The following is a 20,879-nucleotide window of genomic DNA, read 5'->3' as shown; positions in this document are numbered from 1 at the left end:
AGAGGCTCCCACACCAGGGACAGGACAGCAGCCCATGGGAGAGCCCACAGTGAAGGAAAGGAAGGGTGTGAAGAGGCAGAGCAGCCAAGAGAAACCTGTATGTACTGACCACAACCCCATTCCTGATGGCACTGGGGGAGGGAGAAGGAATCAGGGGAAGAGTTGAGTTGGGCAAGTGGAGGCAAAGTGGACCTGTCTTTGCTTCCCACTGCCTGAAGGAGTAATTGAATATCTATTTTAATTGGCAACAAATTAATTTTCCTTAAGCCAACTTTGTCTTGTCCTCAACAACAACTGGTGACTTCCCTGCCTTTATCTCAAGCTTCCTCAACCCATTCCTCCTTTGCAAGGGATGAGTGAGTGGCTGAGAGAATGCCTGACAACCAGCCAAGGGAACCCACCACAACCAACCCAGCCTCCCCAGAAACACACCTGGTTTGTCAAACTATATGATTATGCATCACCTCTGTACATCATAGAGCTGCAGCATATTTTTAAAATCCCACTGAAGTAATATTGGGTTTGTGTAGCAATGTGCATGTGACTCACAGTAATACTGAACCATGGTTTAAAGCTGCAGTTGACCATGATGGCTTGGGAAACATTTTGTAAAGGAGAGCTGTCTTTGGTTATGTCAGTTCAAGACTTTGAAACCAGCAAGAAACTAAGCTCAAGTGTTACCTGTCAGTACTGGCGGTCTCCAGGGCAAGTCCTTCAACCTAGGACCCAATTCAACACATTGCCCAAAAGAACCTCATTCCCCTGGTTTATTCTGCATTACTTGCCTACTTTATCATTTAAGAAATAGAAATATGCCATAGGTTTGTGTGTGAGATGACTTTGGGATAGAAACTAGATTCCAGCCTCCTGCAGAAATGTACTTGTTCTCATAAGTAACAATATGAATGCCCAGCAACCTTTGTGGAAGGATGAAGTAAGTTTAAATAAATGTCATTGAAAACACATTTGAAATGGTGGGGGCAGGTTTTCATCAATCATTGCCCTTCCACTCTTAGGAATGTCCCTCCTGAGCTGTGCTGAGTGCTCCCAGCACAGGCTGAGACAGCACTGACCAGGTGCCCCCTCACCAAGGGTGTGCACAAGCGAGCTGCTTGGGCATGTCTGCAAAACAACATACCAAAAAATCACAGTAAAACTGCCTGGGCTGCTCAAAGCCCTGCAGCAACGTGGCCCAAGAGAGAATTGGGGTTTGTACAACAGCTGGTGACACCAGCTAGGGAGCAACTTTTGTTTGCTTTAGACAAGCCTGGAACAGGAATCACAAGGCCTCAAAAAGATCCAGCTCATTTAAGTTCTACTTTAGAAATTATACATCTGGGCCCAAAAATGCTTCCAGAGAAATTTCAATGCTCTACTCCCAGTGAGATGAACACGACACTTTTTTGTATGAGGTATATGGAAAAGTTCCCATTTAATTCCAGGATATCATCTCCACAGGTAAGTTTTTAAATGGATTGTAAAATTAAATGAACCCATACAAACTTCAGTTTCTGAGAGTTTTTCAAGATCAAAACTGAAAATAGAAGGCAACAGAACAACCCAGCTGTCTGCAGTCTGGCAGCAGCTTGCTTTGTACGTTCAATAGGCAATTCTGGGAGATCCATTTCCCAACCCTGTCATTCCAAAGAGCTTTGCAATAATGCTGTAACACTGGTTTAGAAGTAGGTTTTTTCTCCTCTGAGACCTTTACAGAAAGCCCCCAAAAGAACAGCAGCTTTTGTTGTTCTGCCAAAATGTGACGTGATGAATTTTATTAGAGGGGGAAGGGCAAATAGAGCAATGATTTATAACTTTTCCCCAGAAAATTTGCTCTTGCAACCTGCCCTGCTGTCAGGTCATTTCTTGGAATGCATAGTGAAACCTGGAAAATCTGTAGAGCATGGCCTCTATTCCCATTTGTTTATTCTGGGACTCAAGAATATTTCTCAAGCAGTCAAAGCAACAGGATTTCAGATTAACTGTTTCATTGCTGAAGTAAATTTAGGTTCATACTTACAGCCAAAGAGGAAAAATGTTCTAATAATGTTTTCAAATGCACATAAAAAAATATAACTGAGACAGTGCATGAGAGAACAATACTGTAAAAATAAACCATTAATTATATATATATAACATGTATGAAAACCAGACTACTGAAAAGTTTTAGTGTGGGATCTCAAGCTCTTCAAAGTTAGGAACCACAAGAACTAAGCCTGTCCGCTTTCAAAAGCCCTTCTGCAGTTGCTTTACGACAAAAAGCCTTAGGTACATGACCATGGTTTATTTTTTCCATAGACTCCAAATTCCATAAATAAACAGAGAAAGACCAGCTGTAACTATTTGTTTTTCCTTACTTTGTTTGGCATTCACTGTACATTATGTATCTTCAGAATAGAAGCATTCAGCTGCTTCTCCCATGAAACCTTTTTCCTCCTTTTTCTATGAAAATGGATAATGCCTGTTTGGGACCAGGGAGAAGAAAAGGCAAGAAACAGAGGTATGCAAGAAGCTTTCATTCTATAATGTAATTTTGAACTTTTGACTTTGTCACCTGTGTTGCACCCTTGAAAAGTAGTGGAGGGGCCTTTTACACCTTAAACTGAGTGAAACAAGATTGGAAACTGCTTCCTCTGCAGCATGATCCAAACACACACTGGTCATGCACAGCAGGAACCTGTAACACCAACCCCAGCTATGTTGGTGTAACCCTTGTGTTGCCATCCCCTGGGAGGAGTAAGAGCCAGCAGAAATGGGATGTTCCCCAGTGGGTTTAGGGACCTCTATCTACAGCAGATCACTTGTGAGTGAACACCACCAGACCCCATTCCCTGTGATCTTACAGATGATACTTTCCCCACAATAACAACCCCTTTTGCCTCATCTTTTGTAAATGTTCTGTCACCAGTCCTGTCTTCAGTCCCCCCTCAATCTCATCTCATCCACAGCACTCCTTTCATTCACAGGCTTCTCATCCAATTCCAAACTCTCTTTTTTTCTCCATATAGGTTCATCCAGCTTTCAAGTCACTCAACAACACCCCCTTTCTTCCATCAAAGTCCAAGCTGTGCCTCCGTGTCATGCTCAGTTCTCCTCCCATCAATATTCTATATATGGAAGATGCATTTTTACTTATTTTAAAAATCAGGAAGAAATATGTATTTTTAGGCAGTTTAAGGACAGGAATTCTTCCCTTCTTACAGAAAGGTTAGAAGTAAGAAAAATCAAGTGCTTCAACACTAAAAGAAATGGAAAAAAACCACTCATCAGCTCAGTCCTTGTGAACTCCTAGCTCTACACTGATCAATCCAGTTCATCAGACGTAGGAATGACTCAGTTTTGCCACAAACAATCAAAACGACCTGGAGACGTGACCTGAACTGCCAATGACTAATAAACCTCCACTATTTTCCACAGCACCATATTCACACTCTGCTGATCATCACAGTTCATCTCAACACCCCCTCTGGCATCATTACAAACCCTTGGGCATCACAACCATTTACAGGAATTTCCTTACAGAAGGATAATTAGGTGTGGTGGAATGTAACTTCATTTCAAGTCAAAATTAGTACCTTTTGGAAACTGGACACTGTTATGAAAATAGAGAATCTACTCCTAACAGGGAATTTAACCCATGCTGGATAGATCTTCTCAATGCCATGAGAACAAAACCTGAGGGAACAGCTGGGGCTGTGCCAGGGCAGGGTCAGGCTGGATATCAGGAAAGGTTCTTCCCCAGAGGGTGCTGGCACTGCCCAGGCTCCCCAGGGAATGGGCACAGCCCCAAGGCTGCCAGAGCTCCAGGAGGGTTTGGACAAAGCTCCCAGGGATGCACAGGGTGGCATTGTTGGGGTGTCTGGGCAGGCACAGGGGCTGGACTCAATCCTTGCAGGGATCCTTGCAAGGATCCTCTCCAGCTCAGGATATTCTGTGATTCATTTAAATTTCAAGCAATTATTGTAAATTAAGCCTTGAGTCTACAAAAGCAAGCAGAGAAATCTCACCTAAAGAAACACTTTTCAAAACCAGGACTTCAATGCTTTGATAATGCACTTTGATAAAGGCTTTCCAAGACGCTGGGGACAACATTTCAGAATACTATGATCCTATAATGGTTTGTGTTGGAAAGGACAGTAAAGCCCACCTTGTCTCAGCCCCCTGCCATAGGCAGGGACACCTTCCAATAGGCCAGGTTTTTCAGAGCCCCAACATGGGCCTTGAACACTCCCAGGGATAGGATCTTGATACTATAACTAGATAAATACTCTCATTTATCTAATGCACAGAATCACAGTGAGTTTGTAGAAATAGGACCTTCATCCCAGACTCTTAGATGAGCTACCTTCAGCAGGTAATGGAGATACATACGTATTTCATGCTTTGCTGGACTGAACCCAACACAACTTTATCAATCACTAATAATTTTGCCCCAGTTCACTGTAGTATTTGAAATTAGAACATGTTTTTCAGAAGTAAAAAAGGCACTAAGTTTTCATAATCTTCTCAGTACACAAGCATTGGATGTGTATCAAGTACTGTTTTGCTGTGTTTCCTTGTATCTAGCTTAGAACATTGCTTCATTCTGCACTTAATGCTCAAAGGGCAAGAACAAGAGGAATGGTTTGAAACTTTATATACTAAAAATAGCTTTGTTTGAGCTTTTGGGGGGTAGAATAATCAAAATGTTTTAACAAAACAAGTCGTTGGTTTGGCAGGGCACTCAGCACGGACTTTGTAGCTATTCCCTAATCCCCAGTCCAGCACTGGCTGTCTCTGCCCACAACGGTGAGTGTGCTTCAGCATTTATAAACTGCATTCTTTACACATCATCAACTCCTCAGAGAAAAAGGAGGGCAAGCGTGATTGCTTGATTGGAGCTGAATCCTGCCTGAGGGGTATCCCACAAACAGCTGATCAGATCTCTGCAAGATGTCCTGTTTGTTTGCATCCACCCACTGGTGGATGTGCTTCTTGGAATCAATGCTGATCCAGAACTGAAACCACAGAGAAGGTTTTACTGGGGATGGCAGCAATGTGGCCAACTCATTTTTACAGTCACTTGGCCCAGACACAGATTTATGTAAGGTCAACAATCACTAAAATGGCAGAGTCTTTTGGGTTTGGCTTTAACACAAATTGTTCAACAGTTATTGTGGAAGACTTCTGAAAGTTATTTAGGGTTTGCTTTTTTTGCACCTTAGGCAATCTCTTACACTGTTTAAGCATCTCTTCTTCCCAGTGGCCATAGGCCATATTTTTCCCTTTCTCTCAAGAAAACACTGCAAAAATTTCATCTACTAATTTTACCCTCTGCTCTTGTGCAGAGGTGGGAAGGCCCTGGCACAGGGTGCCGAGAGAAGCTGTGGCTGTCCCTGGATCCTTGACAGTGCCCAAGGCCAGGCTGGATGGGGCTTGGAGCAACCTGGGACAGTGGAAGATGTTCGTGCCCATGACAGGGGGTGAAATGAGATGATCTTCAAGACATCTTGCAACACAGGACATTTTAAAACTTTACAATTCCATGATTATTTACTCAAAAGAAATGTTGCGATGAAGCTGGAAGGGGGTGAAATTCCCTGCTTAAAACTTTACCCAAAACTCCAAGGCAGTCTATCCTTACAGGCAGAAGCTGGTGTTCTGATAAACAGGGAAGTGCCAAGTTCAGAAAGCAGCACCACGCACCCAGGAAAGGAGCTCATGCCAGCTCCACTCCAGAACAGGGTGCTGTCTAGCATCTACAAATGGCTTTATCTGCTCACTTCTACCTCTCAAAAGCAGAAGAAAACAAAACCACAGCAATCTAACCTAACCTTTATCCTAAAACTACAGTCCTGGCAAAGAGCATTCCCCACTGGCAATATCACGGGGTCACAGAATTGGTTGGGTTGGAAGGGCCCTTAAAGACTATTTTGTTCCATGACAATCCCTTCTGTAGAAAGGGATTTCATGGAGCATCACAGAGAAGTTTTACCCTTTATACAAAATAGCAAAATGCAGGCCAGAAGCAGACCAAACAGGTAATTTCTTTTATTCCAAATTTTAACCCAATTTTTGGAGGATCAATCTTCTGGGAAGTTTCTCGTTTTGATCACCCTCACATCACTGCTAATAGCTTCTATCATTCCCAGCAAGAACTTCAGTTTTTCTAGGCAACAGCTGTAGAAAAATGCAATTCATCTCCAACATTTATCATTGTCAAAATTTTAGAACATAAAGAAGAAGGAACAAACCAGGGTAAATTTTTATTAAAAAACTTCAGCTAGTTATTGCCTACACCGGGAATTCAAAGGGGAATGTTTACAACATTTATAAACAATTCCAGCTCTCCAGATAAATACCATGTGATTTCACCTCTCTCCAAACTGTTTTCTCACGACTTCTGAAGTTTCATTCCTGTCTGAGACTCACCGAAGTTCCCAAAGCAAATAGTCTTTCATGGCTGTGGGTCAGGAACCACAGTTAGCAGGAGGGCAGCAGAGGTGGTGATAACCTCACTTGAAGTTATTTCCATGACTCTGTGAACAATGGAAACCTGAGAGTTCCCATTATCTATCCTATATGGGGAACATTTTTGCCCAGACTAAATAGCAGTCCTTTGCTTGTTCACAAAATGCTCATTTAAAGCTAAATGTGCACTCTTGTTTTGAGCAGAAACACCACTACATTACGCAGAGCCCAGAACCCCTCCTTTTTTAAAGGCTCTTCTCCTGGAAGCCTTCTGGCACAGGCAGAGGGAAATTGGGGAGGTTCTAGCATGATATGTCACTTCATACTTCCCTGCTGTCAACAAAAGTCACAGAATTGCATCCTGATATAGAAGATGGAGAAAGAAAGGAAAGGTGGAAGAGAGTCCACATACTAAGACCAGAACATTTAGAAGTTCCCCCTCTGCCCCCCAACCCACCACAGTGTCTCTTAAAGATTTACATTGTAACTCTTGCCTCATTTTCTTTATTGATTGCAAAACTCAAGCAAAGTTACCTCATTAACTTGTTTTTTGTCCAAGTGAAAAATTTGACCAGAACTTGTTGAAGCAATTTCTTCATAGACCTTGTAACCAATATGATCCCTGTCATCACAGTCTCCAGTCAGCACAAACACCACCTGGATTTATAAAACAAAAAAGCAGTGACTCATTGGACACATGGTACACAGGTGAGGAAAACACTGCCACAGCAGCATTAAGGCAAGACAACAGAAGAATATGTCACTTGAGATGGGTTTGTTACTCTACATGAACAGAGGCATTGCACTCAGTAATGATGGAAAAAGCAATGCAGAAGGAATAGACAAAAATCCCTTTAAAAATCAATCAGCCCTGCCATTCACATAATACCTCTTTTAGAACAACAACAACAAAAAAAAACCCCACATAAGTGATAAGCTGCCAAAACCACATATACTGGTAGAAGATTCAGTTACATTATTTAATACACAATAATAAAAGAATATTCCACTAAGTTTTTCCTTACCCAGATCAGTTAACTCTATTAAAAAAATTAAATACTTAGAATGCAGTATTATGGTCCCTTCTGTAAAAAGATTTCACCAAGTTTCACACAGGAGAATTCTACCCTTAGTCACTGAGAAAACAGAGCATTAAACACACAACCCAGCTGGGAATGCAAATCCCCTGAGTACCTGTGACTGTTTCTGTTGGATGAGTTGAAGCACTTCATGGGTCAGTCTGTAATCCTTGGATCGGGCATCAGTAAAGACATAGATGAAAGAGCCAGGCAGGGAAATTTCTAGAGCAATCTTTATTGCCCCAATGCTCATCTCTGGACAGTCTCCACCACCCTGTTCACAAGCACAAATAAAACATAACTTTTTTTTTTTTAAGAAAAAAAACCATACCAAATAAGTTACTTTATTTTCGGACATTCAAGACAGATACTTCCCCAGCCTCTAATATTTTATTCACCTTTTCTACCCTAAGGATTTTATGGTTTGTGCAGAGTGCTGTAACACACTCACAAGCAGCAACTGCAACAATTCCAAAGGGGAAATAAAGTCAAAGGAAGAGCCCTGATGTTGGCTGGTGTCACAGTCACTCCTATCCACGTCCTGCTCAGCTCCAGCTTTAGTGACAGCCCCATTTCCCACACTCACACGTTGTCATATATAGCAAGAGTTCTATTTCTCAAATCACATCAAGGTCACCATTTGTTGCCATTGTAGTGTAAGAGTTCTATTATCATTACATTGCAAGGGTTCCACATTGTTAGAGTTTTGTACCTCCTTGATGTTTCTCATAGGCAGCTCCTCCAGGCACTGCCTCTTCCTTGTCCTCACAGCAGCCACTGACTCCAGTTCTTCCCTCAGCCAACCAATCCACTCTTTTATAACACTCTTCTTATTGGCTACTGCTGTGGCCTGTTAACATCAGACCTGCTCCTAAACTTTAATCATTAACCCAGCTGCAACTCTTTAAGGGGTACAATTACTTTCTATACTACCTTTATATTTATTCTATCCGCCCACACTCACATGCTCCCTTCCTGGCTGACATCTCCCCTGCTCTGGCAGCACACAGCAGCCACAGAAGGCCAGGGGCACAGACAGATGGGAAATGGTCCCAGGCAGGCAGGGCAGAGCTCCAGGAGCACCTCTGGACACCAGAGCAGCCAGAACCTGCCCGGGACTCCATCCTGGGACAGAGAGCTCAGCAGAGGGCACAGGTGTTGTCCTCCCACAGCTCTGCACTGCAGCAGCTGCAGAGCTGGAGGTTTTTCAGATCATGTGTTCAATCAAAATGCTTCCAAGTATGACTTTATAGGAAAGGATTAATTTTTCTCACTGAATTAAGAATATGGGAAAAATACTGTTTAAATAAAAGCTAACTTACATAAAAATTAACTTGGCATATTGAAGACAGAACTTTCCAAAGAGCTGATGCAAACTGTAAAAATTGCCCTGTCATCTACAATAGATCTCTGCATATTAAGTATTAAAAATAAAATTGATTTCTTTTATTTTTACCATCAACGTGCCTTCACACAAACATATGTACAAATCTACACATGCTGGGAAAGAAGGCAAAAAGAGAGCAGTCCTTCATATCTAAGAATTTTGTTTGTCCTTAGTGAAATGTTCATGTCGGGAACAAGTTTAACCTATCAGTATCCTTAATCCAATTTCAAAGCAAGAATATTAATAAGTTTATCATCTATGCTAAAGAATAAGCATGTGGTCACTTTTTCTGTAAGTCATATAAGAACCACTGCTCTTTTTCAACGTCAGTTCTCCTAAATGTAGCCATAATTTTATAGGAAAAGCAAGTGGTAGACTCCAGACAGCCTGAAATTCAAGAGAGAACTCCAAGATTTTTGACACATGTCAGAACTTTATCTTGGCAATGCCTATACAGTCCAATGGGACACATCAGTATTTCCAAATTCTTTCAGCAGAAGACTCTTCCACACAAAGCTTTAATTTGTGGGCAAAGTCAAAATAATAGCTAATTTATGCCGACATCTTCTTGGAACAGGAAAATTTCTATCCCACTTCAAGTCTACTTGATTATCATCTCATAATATTCTGTATGGCAGCATCTGTTTTCTACATAGAACACCAAAAGTACAACTGAGCTAAATGGCTGTTCTGAGAACAAGCATGGACTTTTTTATTCCTATAATGTAGAATAATACTGTTAAAAGTCAGCTGGTAAAGCAACAAAACATCATCATCATGGAATGGTTTGGATTGGAAGGACCTTAAAGCCCATCCAGTGTCACCCCTGCCATGGGCAGGGACACCTCCCACTGTCCCAACTTGTTCCACGCCCCCTGGTTTGGGACACTGCCAGGGATCCAGGGGCAGCCACAGTTTCCCTGAGCACCCTGTGCCAGGGCCTTCCCCCCTGCACAGGCAGAATTACTTCCTAACATTTAACATTAGTATTATCTTTACTTAAACTTTAAAAAGTAGAAAAAATTCCATTCAGTACATTCAGTATTTCCTGCCTTTCTCTCCAAATTGAAATTAAATACAACTACCTCATGAAACTTTCTGGAAAAGCTGAGGTGAGTGAAGCTCAGGAAGCTTTATTTTCCCTTCAGTTTTAACAGGCCCACAGAAATACACAAAAAATCTCCTTAACCAAAACAAAACAAAAAAAAAAAAAACACAAACCAAACAAAAGCAAACTAAAAAACCCCAAAACATCAAAAAATCAAAAACAACACTAACACTAAGGAGTCATAGCTGCCCAAGTCCATGTTCTTATCACACTGTCTGTAAGAATGATTCAAAGATAATTACAGATGAAATACAGATGATACCTCCTAAGCTGATCCTGTATCCATGGCACATGTCTTTTATCACACTGAATGTAAAAGGAACAGGGCCCAGTTTCTGCAGTGAAATGCACACAGCCCAACTTTTACCTGATGTCAAATGTCCGCCAAAAGACCCTCCAACTATTCTGTGACAGATGAATGGAAAACAAGAGCTGGGGTTACCCTGATGTTCAGGGAGGACAAGTTGAGCATATTTTGATATAATATGTTTTATACACAAGATGCCTTGAAATATTTATCTTCAATTTAATTTTAGCTTTGTTCACTAATGAGAATGTTTGATCCATGCCCTTTCTCAAAATGAACCCAGCTTGAAATTTCCTCTACCTCCACAATACTCACTCTTACATCTTTTATCAGTTGTTTTGGAAAAGCACTGGTAACAAACCTGTAGAAAATGTTTGTTTTCTCTACTGCAGTATGACCTATCAGTCCTGTTCTAATATTTTTTTTATTTCTGTTTTGGCCCTTCACCACTACAGTGGATGAATACAAGTCAGTGAGAGCCTTCATACAGCAGAATGCGCATATTTTGAAAGTAATTATGAAATATGTGATCAACCAGCATTAAAGAATGAAATTTTAAATTAAGTAGACAGAAACTTTTAAACAATTTGATTAGAAATTAAGAGTTTGAAATTCCCCAAAGCTTTACCTAATACATCCACCTTTTAGAAACAGCTGCAATTACTGTCCAGTACAACTACTGGACAGGAAACAAAACATGACAACTGGGTGGTGTTTTAAACCTTACATTTCCCCATGAAGGAGAAAACTGCAATAGCTATTGTTTTCTCTGGATTTCAAACCTCCTGCCAACTTTTAAAGTAATCTTCAAGCAATCTGCTCTTACAGGGATTATATCATGTGCCAGTTTCTGAGGGAGAGCCTGTCTGGCACTACTGACTCCAGCAAGGTTCACCACAGGTCAGAAGCATTTTCCTTGGTTAAAGACAGGACAATAGGAGCATATGTTCTGTCAGTAAGGATAACTCCACTCCAGTACTTCCTCCTTTTTTTCTATCAGCTGAAGGAACAGCTGGAGCAGTGGAAGGGAAGAGTCAGGTTGGATCTCAGGAAAAGGCTCCTCCCCCAAAGAGTGGTGGGCACTGCCCAGGCTCCTCAGGAATGGGCATGGCCCTGAGGCTGCCAGAGCTCCAGGAGCATCTGGGCAACACTCTCAGGGATGCACAGGGTGGGATTGTTGGGGTATCTGGGCAGGAACAGGGGTTGGTCCTGTGAGTCCCTTCCCACTCAGGATATTCTGTGATTCTCAGAAGCCTTTGAATCATTAAGGGACAAGTAATGCACAGCAGGGAAGACAGCACCTATGGAAAACCTGATGGGTCTGACAGTCCTCTTGCTTGAATGGTGTTCATGGAATGTAGTATCCATAATACAGTAAAAGCAAATAATCCATAAATGTCTCTGTGGACAAGTGGCAGGCCTAATGGAAATGCCAACTAAATGTTAGCATTATCTAACTATTCCTTCTTGTGTTATTGAACCAAGTCTCCACACAATGATGTAAACTAAGACAAAGGAATGAATCATAACCCGAAATTAGGATGAGCAGGACGCTGACAGTTTGTGCAGGCAAAATGACAGAGAAAAGTGATCTACATCTTCATGAATTCCTGCAGCAGGAATAACAGCACAAGAGGAAAGATGGCATGAGGAAACAGTCTTTGCTAGAGCCACATAGGAAACAAGTTACTCACCTGAACATAAAGTTCCCTAAGTTCAAATTGAAATTTCTTGGGATCTGTGGTTATTGTCACTGGACCAATTTCTAGAATGAAATACAAAAAAAAAAAAAAACAGAATTATCCAAAGACATAAGGTAGTACAAAAACTTGAAATTAAAAGCATTCAAAATAGTAGAGAATGATATCCCCAGTACTGAAACCTGTGATTTCAAATCTGGTAACTTCAATCTTCCAGTATCACCAACCTCTATGTGCCTTAAACATTCACAGGCACATAAAGCCTTTCACCTTTGATTTTGATCAAACATTTAATTCTTCTTAGTAACAAAAAGGGAACAAAAATTCCCAGAACAAATGTTGCTGGACCAAGAAATAATGTATTTTTCTAGAAAGAGCCTCTTCAGACTGGAAAAAAACGAGGCTTTGGGAAAAGGTTATAGCAGCCTTCCAGTGCCTAAAGGTGCTCAAGGAGAGCTGGAGAGGGACTTTTGACAAAGAGGGCCTGGGGGGACAGGACAAGGGGAAATGGCTTCAAACTTAGAAGATATCAGATACTGGGGAAGCAGCTCTTCCCTGTGAGGGAGGGGAGGCCCTGCCACAGAGTGCTCAGAGAAGCTGTGGCTGCCCCTGGATCCCTGGAAGCATCCAAGACCAGGCTGGATGGGGCATGGAGTAACCTGGGATAGTGGAAAGTATCCCTGCCCATGGCAGAGGGTGAAACGAGATGAATTTAAGGTTCCTTCCAACCCAAACCATTCCACAACTATGTGACTGTAGGTAAACACGAAGAGATCTCTTTGGACAGAACACACACTTGGCTTTGCAATTTTACACCCCTAAAAAAAAAAAAAATATAGAAAAAAACCACATGTGCTGCATCTCCTCCCTGAAAAAAAAAATCTACCTCTGGAAAAATCGCAGTGTGAGCCCTATCCGAAATCCAGCACATCTAGCAGAAGCTATCAGAAAGAACTAAAGCAGAAACAACTTCATTCATGGCATTTGCCATGTCTGGCTACTGAGGAAGGGCAGCACATCCAAGTGAAGTTGCCTGGTGTGTGTAACAGCAGCACACATGTGAGCATTTCCCAACGCCATGGAGCTGTCCCTCTGCCCCTCACACAGCTGCCTTCCTGACTGGTACCAATGTGATTCCAGCCAGCTGGCTCCTATGCCGTGATTTCCTGCCTGTTCACCTCAATCTGCCTTGGCACCAGTGCCCTCATTCTCTGCCTGGCCCGGGCAGGCACTGCTGCCCGGGCCATGGGCACTCGCCCAGCTCAGCGAGCGCAGTCAGGGTGCTATGCCAAAAATCAATAAATAAACACACACACACAAATGGAGAGATTTCTGCCAGCTGAGTGCTCCAAAGCACTCAAAGAGATCAGCTGAGTCCCGACAGAGCAAATGGGGCACAATTCTGCTGTCAGGGTAAAAGCCAAGCATGAAACTGCAACGGTGCCAATTTAATACAGCTGCAGCTTACAGGGAAGTGCTGCCTCAGCAGACCTCACAACACTTTCCAAGCTCTATAAAAGTTAATATGCACTTATCTTCCATATAATACAGACATTTTTCTTTTTTAAACAATCCAAAGTTTTATTTCACTGGAGTTACAACAACTGCCATCACTAAGTTCTACTCTAATCACACCAGTATTTGCTGGGCAAGCTCTATTTATGGATATCTTCTGGTTTAATTTCTTTCAAAGTCACCCACGAGATCACACAAAACCTTTCCTAGAATATTAAACTGTCCTTGGGGATTTTTTGTATGGCTGTGAGTCATTTATCTGTGAATTCAATGTACTAAAATGCTTCACTACCATTAAAAGAGCCATTATAAGGACTCTGTTCCTTCACATACCTCATCCTGCTGTGCTCCTGCTCCCCCTGGCACTATTCTCCTTTGGGAATCCTTTAGAGCAAACACCTGCAATAAAGCTACCTCCAAATTGTTTTGCTTCCAGTCTCCCCCTTGCCAAGCACTTATCTAAAGCACATCACTGACTGGAGTTTATCCATACAGTAACCCCACTAGCTTCATTATTCCCATCCTTGAGGGATTCAGTGTTTCAGTCTAGAGCAGTAAATCCTTTGGAAAGGCTTTCTTACCCTATAAAATAAAGATCTGAAAGGCAGGAGTCCTTCAGCTAAGCTAAAACAGCCCATCAGATCAGTTGGGCTGAGAACTTGGCCTTACTCCCCCACAGGCAGCACGTGCTGGCTCCAGCAGCTCCAGTGCCAAGCAGAGCCTGGCCAGCTTCCTGCAGGATCAGGGCTCCAGCTGCCCTCTGCCAAGAGCTCAGCTGGGAAATGGCACCCAGGCCACAGGAGCCAGGCAGGCTCAGTCAGCATCGAGTGCTGTGGGCAGGACAGAGCAGAGAGCCCCACAGGAGCCGTGCAAGGCAGATGTCCTCAGCTGATTCCACAGCCAAGGCCATGTCTGAATGGTGATGGTGCTCCTCCTCACCACCTCAACACTCACCAGCTTGTCCCAAAAAACACAGCAGCTGTCCTTCACATACTGCTGTGCCACCAGCTTATGCCACCTGCCTGCCAGAAGAGCTTTAATAGCCTTCACCAGCTTCAGTTTCTTTCATCCTCATCTGGTGACCTCCAAGTACAGCCCAAATAAGGCTATTTCACCAACACAGGTGAACATAGGCCTTCAAAGTGTCAGAATATAAAAAAGAAAGAGCATTATGAGAAGTGATTTAAATGTACATAACAAGCATAGTTTAAACAGAATATTCACTCAGAAACTACACCCTGTTTGTAAACACACCAAGCAGAAGAAAATAATAAACTTTTTAATTTCATTAGCTCTTTAGGTGAAGCTTGACACATGGAATACTCTAACAGAATACAGAATCACAGAATGGTTTGGGTTGGAAGGGACCTTAAAGCCCATCCAGCCCCACCCTCTGCCACAGGCAGGGACACCTTCCACTAGCCCAGGTTGCTCCAAGCTCTGTCCAACATGGCCTTGGACATTTCTAGTGATGGGGAGGTATGGTTTTCCATTCTCATGCTGCAATCTGAATCAAATTTTAGGGTCTGATATAGGAATAATTGGGACTGGTTTGTTGTGGGGGTCTCTCCATTGCTCACTACTCCAAAACTTTCACTGTCACCCAGAGGGAGCTGTGCAAAGGTAAAAAAGCTGACACAGCCCCAGAATAGCAGCAAGTCTTTTTGAGGCACCAACCCAATCCTCTGGCCTCCCAAGTACAGTAAAACAAGTACAGTGTAAATGTCAGCTCTTCCAGACTTGGGAATCAACAGTAAGATCTGCACACACACAGACTGGTGCCAGCCAAAAGGAAATGTTTTCAAGGAATGGCTGCACATCCCTGAGCAAAGCCTGGACTTCCAAAACTGAAATCACAACAGTGAATGCAGCCACTGTGGCATCTAAGCTTGTACCTAAGCAATAAAACCATGACAACACATGACTGAGTAACACAAAAATCAAGGATTTTGATGCTTCCTTTCTGGGGAAAGTCTTGTAAAAACCATCTCACTGGTAAATAAGGAGAAAAGCCTGCAGCAACCTGAGAAACTGGCCATTCCAAAAGGCCCTGCTGTTTTTCCATGGCTTTCTGCCACACCTCAAATGGCCACATGTTTATGTGCAAGCTGAGCAGCAAGCATGTTGGGAAAACCACGAATTTCCCCATGACACACAATCACACATAATTAGCACTGACGGTGATTGCAAAATTGGCACTCCCCTAGTCCTGACCACAGAACACATCTGCACCAAATGTCTGCTTTGGACAGCTGGGTGCTTTAGGAGATCTAGCAAAGGAATATGGAAGTCTTTTGCCTACCTCTCATCAACTCAGAACACTGGATTTGTTTATTCCAGAAGGAATAAGAAAGCTCTAAGCGATACATGGTAGCTGAAGGAATTTTGGCAGAGATGCTAAACCTTGTGGAGTGCTCTCACCCACAGAATTCCTTCTTCTAATTCACAGCAAGGATGTTTTCCTGATGCAAAGCCATATCCAGAATTAAAACTAACTAAATAAATAAAGCAAAGATATCCCCCCAAAAAGCCTCCACACCTTTGAATACTTCCAAAGAAATAAAAATTTCAAAGCAATGATACTACAAATGGAAAGGTAAAATAGAAAAAACCAAAACCCCAAAGCCTACCTCAGAGTAGCAACAAATCCCTGATAGTCCTATAACAATATTAATATTATATTATATATAATAATACCAAAATAATTACACTGTTACATTATATAACTAAATTATATACTAATAAAAACTAATAGTATATTTAGTTATCTCTATAGTTATTGTATTCAGTTATCTCTTCATAACACAGTTTACACAGAAAAAACCTGTGTGACAATTATCTTCCACATTCTTTTTTATTTTTGAACTGGACTCACAAGTCTAGCACTGGGCAATTCTGACAAGTTTTTGAGATCAGAGGACGAATATGGGTTTCACATACCCATATATACAAATCCTTACCTTCACACTGATATATGTGTGCGTATGAGTACATGTCTATCAAATAATTTTTAACACAAATGAAGCAATGCTCAAGGATTAGGAGTAATCAGATTAGACTGCTGAAATGCCTAAACCAAGATTCCTGCCAAAAGAAGCTGGTGTGCAATTATTCCTTAAGAGCCATTTCCTGAGGGTGCTGAGCACAGAGGTTTATCTGATTTAATGTTCTTTTCAGAGAAAGAAGAGAACTGTATCCAATCCATTGCAAAGCTCTGCTTACAATGCCTCTGCAGACCTTTAGGAGCAGCCACTGCCAACAATTCAGAGAATAAGAACAATGGTAGAGCTACTCCAGCCAGGCTCTAGCCAGCTGTCCATCCTGAGGGCAGAGAAGCAGAAACCTGCAATTTTCCAACAGCAAATTGGGTCCTGCAGGCTCTTCCCTCTACAGATCCCTCATGAGCTGCCACTGGAAGTGCTTCACAGGGCTCTCCTTCCCCTTAAGGAGAGAGGCATCACACAGGTTAAACCACATAGAAGAAAACCATTTGTAACTGATATCTCATATAGTAATGAGCAGTTTTGTTCCTCACACAGCTGACAAGTACATGCACACAGGATCAGAAGCTGTTTCATAGCATTATGTTTTAATGCATCAAAAAATGCTGCTCCATTTGAACTGATTGCAAATTTCTGTTGTAGACTCCACCATGGAGTAAAACAGACCTAACTTAAAGCCTTGTGCTTCATGCTCTGAATTGAAGGACACCCCCAACTGCCATTCAGATGATGGGAGCTGTGTGGATAGAAACCTTGATGAATTTTTCCAGCAGCACAAGGCAGCACTGGAGATGCTGCCTACAGCCATGAGCCCCCCATGGCTAACACACATGCCATGGGAATGACCATCCCAATGGATTCAGTGAGCACCGAGTAAGCCAAGATGCTCAGCACTAGAACCTGTAACAGGGTATTTAAAGTTTCCTCCTAAATGATATTTCCTCATGACTCAGCTGCTTTCAGATTCTAACCTGGCTATAATGAATTTTTGAAGAGCCAGTACAGCAAGCAACTTTTACCAGATTCTTAACCAGAGAGAAATGAGCCAAACCAGCCCAGGAAGCTCACATTGCCTTAACACACTCACTTTTTTATTTCTTAAATCAGTTTTCAGCCTCATGACTTATGACTACTAAGTGTAAGAGCAGACAGGAAGGAGTCAGACTGCTCAGAGTTTTTCACCCAGTTTTTCATGAGTTGGCTGTTCACAGACAAACCAGATAGATTATCCTGGAAACTGCAGAGGCCTGCTAGGCAGTCCAACCCAGCACCAGTGAAACTGATGAAGCTCCATCCCCATGGATGGCAAGGGCCACCATCCTCATGCATCAAACTCCCACCTCAGGACAGTGGCCAGAGCCTGGCTGAAACTCAGTGACCAAAGATCTAACACAAGCTTTACTAGCAATGTGCCTTAGCAAGTGCCACGTTTGTGATGTTATTTCCCATTGTTTTAATAGTTATGAGCTCATGACTTTTTTTTTTAAATAAAAATAACAATGACAAAAAAAAAAGTATTATACATGCTTCATTTCTTGGAAAAGAAAGCTCACTTGGAGACCCACAGTGGGTAAAATCTATTATTCTCATCTTTTGTCTATTGCAACAAGCACTAAGTTTAGCTTATGAGCCTCAAGTGTAGTTGCCTAAAAGTTATTAGCCACATGCAGTAAGAAACAATAAAAATCAGGGACAGATTTGCCCAGCACACTGTTAACTCCACCTTCTCAGAACTACAGTCACAAACCACAGGGTGTGGAGAGTAACCTCCTCTACCCAGAGATGGTTAAAATAAATCCAGATTTGCTACAAACGCTTTCTTAAATAGGTGATGCACTAAACAGTCTTGGAACTTCTCAAACCCTTTGCATGAGTGGCACATCACATTAACCAAGCAATCTTAATTAAATAAACTACTCCCTTGGGCTGGAAATGACAAAAAAGATAGCTTCAATGCAGTAGAAACACAGGTTGATTATTGTTCTGAGGAAGCAATCCATCTGAGCATCTCCTCTAGCTCCACTGAGAAGCCAGAAGTTTTTGTCTATTGCTGGTGCACAACTATGGGCAAAGAGACCAGAAAACTTGAGTCCATATGGTTCAGATTTAAAGTAACGACTTTAGTGGCTAATAAATGTCCCAAAACAAAAGGACACAAAGCAAGGTTTTTTCCTTTCTGGGGACAAGCAAACATACTGAATGCTGAAATCTGGAGCAGCCCCACCTTCCTCCTCCCTGCCACAGCCTTCAGCACAGCCTGGAGGTCCGTTCCCAGCGGGGCCACAGTGCTGTGTCTGAGCTGGCTCTGCTGCCTCTGGCCAGCCCTCCATGGATGGCTGCCCAGCTCCCAGCCCAGCCACGGCTGGCAGCTCGGCTGACAGGCCCTGAGAGAGGCCAAGGGCTGAGTGAGCCACGGAGATTATGGGAAGCTCTTACAACTAGGTGGTCCCTGACATGCAAGCCTTGAGCTTGAACTCCACCCCAGCACTGAGCATGTCCAGGACTGCAGCCTGTGCTCTCCTGCATCTCCTGTGTGCCCAGAGCTTTGGGGTTTGTGCTTGCCTGTCCAGCACTGCCACTACTGCAGGCATCCATGGGGCTGCTTTGCTTTTCCAACAACAAAAGGCACGAGCAGACGCAAGGGGAAAAAGCTTTGAGCAATTTGCTTTACTCAGCCTACAGTAAAGGACAAACAGCTGATAAGGACTGCAGACACAGCTTCCTTACTGTCCAGCCTGGGAGCAATGCTAGATCCCAGGGCTGGCCCGTGCTCCCAACTCCCACTGAACATCTGAGAAGGTCATCAGCTCACTTTCTGTTTGTGTTTATTTCCCCTTGTTAACAACAGGCTGAGCAGAGTGAAACTCAGTTCATAATGCTCTTTAAATTTTTTCTCCAGACTGAACTCCAGTTCAGTCCAGGTCTATTTCTGTCTCATCTTTGGGTCTGTGTATTTTGGCACTGCTCCTTCTACACTTGTAATGGCACTGGATAAAGAATGTGCACTGAGGAATCGGGCAGGAACAAATGCAACTACCCATTTCACAGTGCTGCTTTGTGATTAGTTACCTTACCGTGCTGAGGTCAAATCAAGGAGGATTTAAAACACAACTTTTAATTTACAATTTATACTTAATATTGCATTACAAAATGAACTTATTTACTGTGACATCTGGCATGATTGATTTTGAGCTGCTGTCCACACCACTGTCAGCCAGGAATATCCGAGCTCCACCATCGGGAGCCTCCTGGCACTGCAAGGTAGCACAGCCTCATCCATAAAGCTCCTTCTCCTTCTTCATGGAACTCAGGCTCCCATCATGTCCCCAAATGTACCTCACCGTAAGAGGGGTCCAGTGGCCGACTGGCAAAAGAAGTGACTGCTTCTTTTATTTGCAGGATAGATTAATGCAATTACAATAGCTAATTAAAAGCTTCTTCTGCTTGGAAGATTATATTCCCAGATTACTTCCTTCAAAGAGATTTGGAAGATCCTTGGAGAGAGCTACCTTACTGAAGCCAAGTCAGCTTTTTGATCTCGAGACATCAGCAAACTGAAAAGCAACTGGCTCTTTTCTGCTGAAAGTGCAGCTGCATTGCTTTCCCAAAGGATAGGGAATTACTAATGCATTCAGAACCCACAGCTACACAAAAGCAGACCCTGCAAGCAAATAAAGTCACCATCAGCAACCTGAGCATCCTGGGAGCAGGACAACCCAGTCCTGCTCAGTCTGGGATGAGGGGAAACATTCTACATCCCCATCATGTAGCACAAAGCAAAGTCCCAAGGCAGGAATGGTACTTAACAGGGGTAATTACCCCCCAGTTATTAATAAAGCAGCAGTCAGTGTTTTCTTCACTAAGCCATTCTCCTAACAAGCTTTATGGAGACCATGGCACTAATCCATGAGTCCTTAAAAGTGCCAGAAGACCATGGGAACACAAGGACCTCCCAGTGTATGTTTCCATATTAACCCTATCCTGCTCTTTAACAAGCTTATGTTTGGGGTTGCTTTCACATTGTAAAAGTCCATTTTATTTTAAATCATCATAGAACCATAGGCTTAGGTAGGAAGGGATCTTAAAGCTCATCTAGTTCCATTCCTTGGGCAGGGACATTCCACTATCCCAGGTTGCTCCAAGTCCTGCCCAACCTGGCCTTGGACACTTCCAGGGGTGGGGTAGCTACAGTTTCTCTGGGCACCCTGTGCCAAGGCCTCCTCACCCTCACAGGGAACAATTCCTTCCCAACACTGAATCAATGCTACCCTCTGGCAGTGGGAAGCCATTCCCCCTTGTCCTGTCCCTCCACCCCTTGTGAAAAGTCTCTCTCC

At 42.8% G+C, this 20,879-nt stretch overlaps 1 protein-coding gene across 5 annotated transcripts in view; it reads right to left on the bottom strand.

The window, feature by feature from the left end:
• HMCN1 (hemicentin 1) overlaps positions 1-20,879 on the bottom strand; it is a 161,768-nt gene that overhangs the window by 118,430 nt on the left and 22,459 nt on the right. For all 5 annotated transcript variants that reach the window (XR_012581424.1, XM_005487032.4, XM_074546292.1 and 2 more), the window contains exons 2-4: positions 12,023-12,093; positions 7,642-7,800; positions 6,982-7,104 (exon numbers count right to left, since the gene is read on the bottom strand). Coding sequence is in view for 4 of the 5 variants with exons in the window: in XM_005487032.4 (XP_005487089.2) it covers positions 6,982-7,104; positions 7,642-7,800; positions 12,023-12,093 (353 nt within the window). In the remaining variant the exon portion in view is untranslated. The remainder of the gene's footprint in view (positions 1-6,981; positions 7,105-7,641; positions 7,801-12,022; positions 12,094-20,879) is intronic.

The sequence above is a fragment of the Zonotrichia albicollis genome, chromosome 8 (genome assembly GCF_047830755.1).
Source record: "Zonotrichia albicollis isolate bZonAlb1 chromosome 8, bZonAlb1.hap1, whole genome shotgun sequence".
Taxonomy (NCBI): Eukaryota; Metazoa; Chordata; class Aves; order Passeriformes; family Passerellidae; genus Zonotrichia; species Zonotrichia albicollis.
The sequence above is the reverse complement of the archived record's forward strand: the minus strand, read 5'-3'. Positions and strand labels throughout refer to the sequence as shown.